The sequence below is a fragment of the Colossoma macropomum genome, unplaced genomic scaffold, assembly GCF_904425465.1.
Source record: "Colossoma macropomum unplaced genomic scaffold, Colossoma_macropomum, whole genome shotgun sequence".
Classification (NCBI taxonomy): domain Eukaryota; kingdom Metazoa; phylum Chordata; class Actinopteri; order Characiformes; family Serrasalmidae; genus Colossoma; species Colossoma macropomum.
In genome coordinates, this window is record NW_023494788.1 from 20,059,489 (window position 1) to 20,069,958 (window position 10,470).

The 10,470-nt window shown below is 41.5% G+C and overlaps 1 protein-coding gene across 1 annotated transcript in view; it reads left to right on the plus strand.

Moving 5' to 3' along the window:
* The window catches only part of rapgef2 (Rap guanine nucleotide exchange factor (GEF) 2), a 163,960-nt gene extending 153,888 nt beyond the window's left edge, over positions 1 to 10,072 (plus strand). The window contains 3 exon segments of the mRNA XM_036568773.1: positions 622 to 1,076; positions 2,179 to 2,527; positions 7,302 to 10,072. Coding sequence (XP_036424666.1) covers positions 622 to 1,076; positions 2,179 to 2,501 — 778 coding nt within the window. The 3' untranslated portion in view covers positions 2,502 to 2,527; positions 7,302 to 10,072.
* The last annotated feature ends 398 nt before the right edge of the window (positions 10,073 to 10,470 follow it).

Genomic DNA, 10,470 nt, shown 5'->3' on the forward strand with positions numbered 1-10,470 from the left:
AGAAAATCATAGGCTCTCTGATGGGAATCTGCACGGGTACTCAAGTACTTTGAATAACGAAATCACTGTTTGGGTGTCCATTCTGTTTTATTGCGTGATGTCCAAGAAACACAAGTCTCTGAACTTCTCTCTGAACTACCAGTGTCCTTCATAACAAAACATTCCTCTGCATGCTGCTTTATTTTTGTGCTGTCTCCAAAAAAGCAAAGCTTACAGCCCTAAATAACCACCCCACCCCCGCCCAATACTCTACCAACCCAGATATCTATCAATGAACTCTTACAGATAATCAGATATTAAAATAAGCTGGAATGCGCATCCCTTTTTGCTGACCAAGAAAGCTCATTTTTGTTGGAGAGACAACATTAACGATCTGGAAACTCCTGCATAAATCTCAACATCTGTGGTCAAGTCCTCACATCACCGTTTTTGCAGTGACTGGTCAGGGGTGCAGGTGGTCTCTCAGTGATAAAGATAAGGATTTGGAGACACCTAAATGGTGTCAGGATTGTAACCAGCTTTAATAGTTCATATCATCCTGTCTCACTTGGCATATCTTTTTTAATGAAAAATCTCCTGACATTTTTTCTTTCTTCACTCTTTCTCTCTCTGGGTCCTCAGGTCATACTCATCCATGCAGGACTGTAGGGGTGTATATGCAGGGGCAACCGTGCTTTCTTCGCCCAGCTCAGAGGAGCTGACCCAGGACCAGGGTGACCGCATGTCTCTGGATGCTGCGGACTCGGGCCGCGGCAGCTGGACGTCCTGCTCCAGTGGCTCCCACGACAACATCCAGACCATGCAGCAGGGGCGCAGTTGGGAGATGCTAGCGGAGGGGGCGGGGCTGTGGGCGGGGCGAGGCAGCTGGGCGTCGGCCTGCTCGTCCTCATCCTCATCAGCAGCCTGCTGGGGTGAGGATTCGGAGGGGGATACTGGTACCATAAAGCGGCGAGGGGGGAAGGACGTAAGCGCCGACCCAGAGACCAGCAGCATCACCTCCACGGGTTCCGAGGAGTCCAAACAGCACAGCAGGCGCCCATCACCCATCACCGCCGGCAACGCCAAGGGTGTCATCAGTAAGGATCATGCCTAACTTGTGATTCCTCAGGCAGGATTGTTCTTCCGTTTGCCGGGCTGTCTAGTATCTTTTCATGGAGGCAGTGTTTTAGTTTGTTGTAGCATATTTTCAAACAATTTGGCTTGTTATAGCGAAGTGTCTTTAAAACATTTTTCAACCCAGTATTTTTCTAGGACAAAATGGACATGATGATGATGTTGAACATATTTTGGGAGTCAGAGTCACTGCATAAATAACCAGTTAATATAATTTATATGGCATCTTTTTAAAACAAGTTCACAAACTCAACTTTACAGTTCCTCTCATATCCAAATATAAAAGGAGGATGAAGTACAGTTTTGTACTTTGTACAGAACTTTTTTAAAATTGATAGCTGTACTCATGTTTTTCCAGTTTCAAGTTAACTTGTCATTTGCACAACATATCAGGACATTCATGCATTAAAATTCTTTTGGTGAGGCACAGGTAAGCACTACAGCAGGGCAGTAATATATACATACTAAACACAGTGCAGACAAAACAAAGTAAAAATACAAAAAGAAAATACTAAAACTGAAATATATTAAATATACACAAATTGGACACAAAATATAGAGACAAGAGGGATCTGTGTTGAAAAAAAAAACTCTGCTATGTACTAATATATTAAACAAGGGATAATCTGAGAGGAATATATCCCTTACAAAAAAACATATCCAATACAAAGCACTTTACAGAATATAGAAAATAAACTAATATACAAAAGAAAATACAAACTAATGACGTTGGGTTTAATAAAACGATAAAAAAGTAAAAAAAAAGGCAAAATAAAGAAAAAAAACTGGTGAATAGGGGAAATTTGTTCAAACCGAAAAGTAGAATGACAGGGCACATTTTATGTTTTTATGTTATTCCGTATGTTAAAGTCAGCAAATAAATAGTAGTTGTGCATGAAAATCTGCAGAAATGTGTTCTCTGTAGATGATGGGAACTTAGTTTCACTTAGAAAACAACAAAACGTTATTTGACAAGCGGTGCACAGTCTTTTGCATACGACGTGGTGTCTTCCGGACTGTAGAGGATACTGACCACCTCTCCACCTCCTTCCACCCCCGACCCAGCTCGTAAAGATGGACGTTACCGCGACCCCCCGCCCACGCCTCCAGGCTACACGGCGCTGACCATCTCGGACGTGACGGAGGCAACGGCTCACGCTGGCCGGAGGCCACCGGACTACACCACGGCCCTGCAGCGCTCCCGCTTGGTAACACACTCCCCCGACTCCCAGCAACCCCCTGCCGCAGGCAAGCCAGGGCCGCCGGACCCCCGGGCCCCAGTGGAGGACCAGGCCCAGGAGATGGAAGAGGAGGGTGAGTGCTTGTCTCCCAAACTCAGAGCTCAGAGGAGGAGAGGCCCACACACAGCAGTGCCCCCCAGGCCATGAGTTACACACACCATCTCGGCAGGCAGGTAAAACCTCCCAAACTCCAGCTCTTCCTCACACACACACTAGGTCTGCACGATAGTGGACAAAATACAATATTGCGATTATGCTGATAAACGTCGCAGTATGCCTAGTTGTATATGAAGAAAAAAACTGGTGGACCATTGACGGGACGTGGTCAAAGATTAGCCTGTGTTATTCGGATCAGATTTATTTATGCCTCTTGGATTTGGACAAATGCCTCAGTTCATCCAAACTCCCACAGAATCTTTGAAGTTGGTCAAGATGCTCGGAGCTCCACCGCTTAAAGAACAGAATGTTGTTCATTTGCATAATGCAGGCTTCAGCGTTATTGTGATAACTGTTAATAAACACTATATCATGCAGACCTAACACGCATACACACATACAGGCACACACACCACACACACACACAAGCTCACACACTCATATGCACTCACAAACACTGCGTGTGCCTCATGGCCACAAGCCTGCGCTGCATGTTAAGAAATCACAACTCATCCACGGCCCCCCACCACCTATCACCAGCCACCAGCCATCACTTCATCTCACGCGGTGCATGCGTCGCCACGGAGACGGCATTCCTCCACCGTTGTGGCAACCTCCCTCCCATCACTCTACGCTCTGCAGTGTGTGTCGGCACTCTCTCATCAGTGCTTGGAGGGACATCAGAGCTGTTGTCTAGAATATATACAGTACTGTGCAAAAGTCAGAGACCTGTCAAAGCGGTCATTACTAAATGTAACATCAGGAATTTTGTACTTAATGTGTTCAGTTTTTTTTTTTTTTGCAGTTTATTAGAGTTTCCATTCTTTTCAGACTTGCTTTCAGTTTTTCAAAGAAATCTGCAGGGATGTTCTTCCACAACTCCAAAGTTCAATCTTAGAAATTAGCTTTTTCTGCTTCTCACAATCCAAGTAGTCTTAATCACATTCAGTGAGGTCTGGACTCACTCGTCAGACCTCACTCTTTCGGTCAATCTATTGTTTTGAGAGCACCAGCTTCTTTGTGTGATTCTCAAATTTTCTTCTTTTTCATCTATTTCCTTTTCTCAATAAGATCGTCTTTATAATTACACATCTTTCTCAATCCATCCAGACTCATATCGTTGAGTTGACTTCTTACAGTGAAATGATGGACAGAAACACCTGTGGATTTTCCCAAATGTGATGGGGACAGTTTTGGTGGTCTGCCAGGTCTTACACCATTGTTGTCCCATTTTCTACATAGCTTCTAATCATTTTTTTGAATTTCAGATTTGAAGCTCCTGTTTTCCCCCTCCTTAGGCAAGTGGAGTATCTCCTGAAAAATATCTTCTGAAAAAATGATAAATTTGTATTTAGTGGCCATTTTGGAAACTTAACAAATGTAGGGTGGTCTCTGACTTCTGCACAGTACTGTAATTCGATTAATGCTTGCTGACAAACTAGCAGCCATGTGAAGTACTTGTGCTGTAAATAATGACTTTTCTATTAGGAAAACTATTTGTTACCACTATTTGTTTTATCAAATTAGCAGTGCATGCTTAGGTATTAGATATTAAATGTTTTAGGTTTGAATGTAATGTATTTATTCACAGTAGCTGAGTTGTTGTATATCACAGCTGCATTTTGTTGCGTATTTCAAGTCTTGTCTTGGTTTACACCGGTGTGGTAAGTATATTGTTGTGTGTATAGGCGTTTTTCTACTGCACAAAGTAAGAGAATTTTTGGCACCAGTAAACTGGAGCTGTGCTTTGTCTGCTGGCTGTCTTTCCAGTATTATGTCACACTTGTCTAATAAGCGACTTGTTCGATTCTACATGAGTAGGGCTGTGTAATACATGTTGGTTTTTGTTTTTAAAATACTTTTTGAGGAAGATTATTTCTTCCTATACAAGCAACCTACACATTTCCTACAAATGAAAATGTGAACTCAAGAATATGACCAAAAGCATGTTCTACTTGAACCTGTTTAACTACATAAAATGTCCATGTTACATTTTACCCTGTGTTAGTTTGTAGACATTGGCGTGAATGTTTGAGCGAACAATATTAATTCATGTCAGCAGAATTATTGTTATGCTAAGCTAACTATAAGTAAAATGGCTGCAATGTAAGATGGCTAAAAGAAATTCAAGAGAAAAATGAAAGCTGTTCTCTTGCACAGTGTATGTGACATACAAACAGTGCAAATCACACTAGTGTATTCTTCCTTAGTTGAGTGTCTTAGAGAGGGATGTTTTAGTCAGGTTTTTAATGTAAATGAAAGTGCAGCACACTCTCCATCTCCTCCCACTGGCTGGTCTGTAACATCTGGAGTAGTCCACTTTGTTGATAAAGGGGAGTGACCAGTTCTTTGAGGTGAGCCCATAGCGATTGCTGTGCTTGTTGACATAGCTTTATTTACATATTGGTTCAGGTTTGTTTTTAGAATTTTGCACAAAAATATTTCAGGTTTGTTACAAATGGTTCTTATTAAAAGTGATGGGGCATCCCAAACTCAGCCAGTGTTACAGTTCTGGCCAACATTATTGGCACTCTTTTCTTTTTTTTATATAAAATTTACGATATCTTCATGAATAAATGGAAATATGCCAACTTTTTATCATTAGAATATTTTAATGAATGTCTAAAGTTATTAAACAAAATAAACATGTTTTTTCAACTTGTAGGAAGTGGTTTTAAGAAGAGAAATTAATTATGACATGGACAGTATTAATGGCACCCTTTCCTAATATTTTGTTGAATGCTTTTTAGCAGCAGTGACTGCCTCCAAATGTTTTTCGTAGCCATGTACAAGCTTCTTGCAGCTGTCTGCTGGTAGTTTTTTCCTCTCCTCCACTGCAAACTATTCAAGCTCTTGGATGTTTGCAGGGTATCTCTGCCCCATGGCAGATTACAGCTGTCTCCACAGAGTTTCACTGGGGCTGAGATCAGGACTCAATGCTGGCCAGTTTAAAACAGTCCACTTCTTCTTTTGCAACCATTCTGTTGCGCTTTTTGATGTGTGCTTTGGGTCTTTATCATGCTGGAGGACCCATGATCTTCGTGGGTCCTCAAATCTAGCTTCTTTACACTGGGTAGCACATTTTGCTCTAAAATGCCTTGGTAGTCCTCTGATTTCATTATTCCTTCAGTACGGTTGATACCTGCAGTACCTGAGGCAGCAAAGCAGCCTCACAACCTAATGGATCCACCACCATGTTTGACTGTAGGTAGGGTCTTTTGAGCTTCAGTTCATCTCCTATAAACAAATTGCTGGTCTGCATTGCTAAAGAGCTCTAGTTTTGTTTCATCTGTCCACAAAACTTTTGCCCAAAAAGATTCTGGTTTACTTTTCTCACTAGTTTTCCTCTTTGACCCCTGTCCTAGTAGGTTCTTGACAGTCCCATAACCAATACATTTCTTAATGACATTATACACCGTTGAAACAGAGATGTCAGGGACTTTGGAGATGGCCTTGTACTCTTTACCATTCTTGTGTTTGGAGATAATAGCACTTCTTATGTTCTTAGTCAGTCAGTTCTCTATTGTCTTCACTATTGTGAAAAGGCATCAGGGAAAGTAAAGTGGCCTTTTTAAGCATTAAAGCCATCATTCATTGGTTAATTCAAATCATCTGAGCCCTAATTTATCACAGGTGATTCTAATTTCCAGTTTATCACTGGTCTGATCTAGTCTAATCTGAATGGATCACATCTACATTTTTCATTTTTTTATTTTTTCTCCTGTCACTTTGTAAAATAGTTTTTACTGGTATCAATATTGGTGGTCATAACTGTAACCTACAAAAATACTTAATAAATACTTAACCATCTAGCACTGCAGTAACACTGACATGGTGGTGGTGTGTTAGTGTGTGTTGTGCTGGTGCGAGTGGATCAGACACAGCAGTGCTGCTGGAGTTTTTAAACAGCGTCCACTCACTGTCCACTCTATTAGACACTCCTACCTTCTCAGTCCGCCTTGCAGATGTAAAATCAGAGACGATAGCTCATCTACTGCTGCACAGTTTATGTTGGCCATCCTCTAGTCCTTCATCAGTGGTCACAGGATGCTGCCCACAGGACACTGTTGGCTGGGTGTTTTTGGTTGGTGGACTCTTCTCAGTCCAGCAGTGACACTGAGGTGTTTAAAAGCTCCAGCAGCACTGCTGTGTCTGATCCACTCAGACCAGCGAACACGCACTTCAGTGTTACTGCAGTGCTGAGAATGATCCACCACCCAAATAGTACCTGCTCTGTGAGGGTCCATGGGGGTTTATATATATCATCATAATTAATAATTATACTGTGATGCAAACTTGTGGTTATACCACCCAATTTTAACTTAGAAAGGTAGCTAATGAACCAAATACCAAAAAAGACTCTTTAGACATGTACTACTGCTAACCTGGTTATTAAAACTATAATACCTTTATAATATGGTTTATCATCACCTGAAAACTTCTTGATTACGCTCTTTTACTTTGCTACAATTAACAAATATACCCACTTCCAGCACCTCATGCTGATTTCTAGATCAAGCCATACTCACTTTTGGTTTGTAATTAAAGGAAGGTATTGTCAAGACCAACATACAGAGCAGAAAGGCAGTTAAATCATTATTATGTCTGTTCCAGCTTTCAGTCAAACAGCTGGAAAGTGAACTAGAACTAGAACCTTAAATTCATTCGGTTCCTGTTTGGGTTTGTTCTTGTTTTTGAATGTGCAGTGGAAAAACGCCATCTGTATACATGTATATGTATATGTATGTATGTGTTTGTCTTCTGACCGAGATTCTTTCTTCCTGCTTCCAGAGGATGAACAGGTGTCAGCCGTTTAAAGGGGATTACGCTCTCTACTGTTGGACACTTGGTGCAGTGACCCAAGGCCTAATAAAGGGCCTTCGGAGGCAGACAGACAGCGAGAGTGACCAATCATCATCTCAGTGGCACTGCCTGTCTCCCTCCTCATTGGTGGATTCATCTCCCTTCCCTGCCTTAAATCATCATGAGGGGTTTGTTGCCCTGCATGCTAAAATACTGTGAAGAAAGGAGGAGAATGAGAAAAAAGAGTAAAGAAGAAAAGCAGATTACCTGGCACTTTGGAAAAAATCTATTTAACTTAAAGGAGAGAAAAAAAGGACTGAAACTGAACTCAAAGCGAACACAGCGGTGCGACATTCACACAAAGACAAAACTGTCATTGACAGTTACTGACACCCGCTATGGTCCTCCCCCCTTCACACACCATCACAAACTGTTTTGTTTCCGCCTGCACTTTTTAACGTTTTTATAAGATGAGAATATAACGCACAGTCTCTTCAGTCTCTCTCTTCTCCCTCTGGAACACATACGAAAAGACACTCAAACTTTTCAGACTCCAGTCACACTAACTCTCTCTCTCTCTCTCTCTCTCTCTCTCTCTCTCTCTCTCTTTCTCTCTCTCTTTCTCTCTCAATGTCTGCTATGAGTAGAACACTCTGATGTGCGTCTATCACTGTTACAGTATTAGTTGTACAGTCGGACTGGTAAGAGCAACATGTGGGAGGTGATGTAACTGCACTAAAGGAGGAAAGGAAGCACACTGGCATGACTGTCTTTGGGTGTATCCCAAATCAGATCATCACACTACTTCACTCTCTTGGGAACTATGTCAGTGGAGAAACCTAGGGCTCATGGTGGAGTGTGATTTGGGACACAGCCTTACAGAAAGTCCACAGAGAAAGACTTGACTTGCCATCGGTAAATGCAGAGAGAGAAGGCATCCCAAGCTCACAAATTCATCAAGCTAAGTGCAGAAACAAGACATTTTTAAAGGTGAAGCCATGACTGTTACATCACAGAGCTACTTGAGTGGTTTTGAAAAAACTGGCAGGCCACAGTAATCCACAGACGAGGTTTTTGGGGTCATCTCACTCATAGTTCACGCTTCACGCCTTCCGTTCCAGAGGGGCTAAAGCTTCTCGTTTTGGGAAGCATCTCATTGCCATTTTGTAGGGAGCTTGACACTTACCTTTGCTTAGGTGCACACTCCAGTCAGCTCACTCCTTCTGAACGTCTCTTAGCAGTCTGTGAAGATGTGAGGTTATGAGACTGTTCCTTTAGCTCGTTTCAGTTTCGCCTGTTTCAGATGCCATACTGAGGCCTCTCAGAGTCCATGAAATGGGAGTGCGGTCAAAAGTTTCTTCAGTGAAGTGATGCAGGTTTGCTGGATAAACATATATACACAGTAGACCTTCCTTCAGGAAGCCCCGTTGGTCATACTGAGGGTAAAAGACTGAACGGTTCGCCCCCCATTCACTTGACTCACTTTTCTGAATTGACACACTCAACAGCTCTGTCATTAAAGGCTACTTGTTACAGTGGTGCGTAGGAACAGACGACTGCAAACAATCAAGTGAAGTTGTGAATTGACTGGGTGCTACTTTCTTCCTGACAAGAACTTCATCTCAGACGGTCAGGCGTTGCGGGACATTTGGGACCGACGTGTGGTGGCTTTTTGTGGTGCTACGTAGGCCTTCTGAAGGCTTAAGTCATGCTTGCGTCACCCTGTATGTGCAGAAGGGGTGTGGACCAGGCCAAAACTGCTTAGGACTGACAGGAACTTTCCAGAAACTCCGGTGGGGGAAGGAACACATTAACCGACCCAAAGGCTGCCAAGCTGAACGAGAACTCAATGGATGAGAACAAGTCACTTTTATTGTTTTATTTTTATCACTGAGTTAAGCTGATCACATTGATCAGTCGTTAGGAATGATAGACTTCGAGGGGCGGATGGGGGGGATTGGGGGGTGCAAAAAGATTGCAGTGTTTTCCACTGTACCCTGTAATATCACTTCAATGTTTCTTTCTCTTCTTGCTGTAATTTTTCTTTGGTTTTTGTAATGGTTGCAATCGTTTAAAAAAGGAAAAAAGAAGAAAAAAAAAGACGATCACATTTGTAAACCAGTGGTTATAGAAATCATTCACTTCCATTTGAAATTTTTGGAACTAGTCATGCTTTTTTGGCAAACTGAGTGGAGTCCTATTTCGAAAAATAAGTTGCACAAAATGTACAAGCATAAGATAAATTGTAGTAGGTAGCGCTGCTACTTTGTTTGATGTGTGATGTCAAGTGAGAAGTGTACATTTAGCTGGTGAAGATTTTCTCATTCTTGACTACTTTTACCTGTACGTCTTTTACAAAGACAATTGGTGGAGTATGTATCAGTTGTTACTTTCTGTCTTTCTTTCTTTTTGTATTTTTAATACAATAATTGTAAATATTGGTTATATTTTTGTTGAATTGTAGAAATGTACTATGTTTATGCCTCAACATCCAGTTTATATGAAGCTGGGAATCAATAAATGCGACAAAAAGGAATCCGCTCATAGATTTCAAATGCACTTATTATTGTTTTTTATTTTGTTTTTGTTTTTCCCCATCAAGGTTTTCTCTTTGAAATATTGTTACTTTAAATGACCTCTGGCACCATCTAGTGTTTGCACAAGATTAAGACATGGAAGTAACTTGAAATGTGTATCTCAAACTTTTTTAACTGACAAATGTATGTCAGAATTAATAAAAAGATCGATACCTACTTGCAGTGCCTGTATAAGAGTATCTTCACTTCTTCACCATCGTGATGGATGGTGTCATTCCCTCTTTCATCAGCTGTACAGAATTAAGGTGAGTTTTTGTTGCAAGCATATTTAAAGCCGTGAGTATTTGTGATGTCATTTTTGTTTACATTAAATGTATTTATTAATTTATTGTGGGTGAATGAGAACCACTGTCATGGACCACTTAGGTCCTGCAGCATTTTGAAGAGGTTGCAAATCTCTTAACATCACAAGATCCTGCATGATTTCATCCTGCTCCAACAGAAAATTGGAATCATTTGTCCTGCTCCCACCCGCAATCAAAATATTTTTGCCTGCTCCCACCCATGCAGTTCCTTCAAGGTGAACTGACATCCAATAACTGCAAGAGTCTATTCACAAA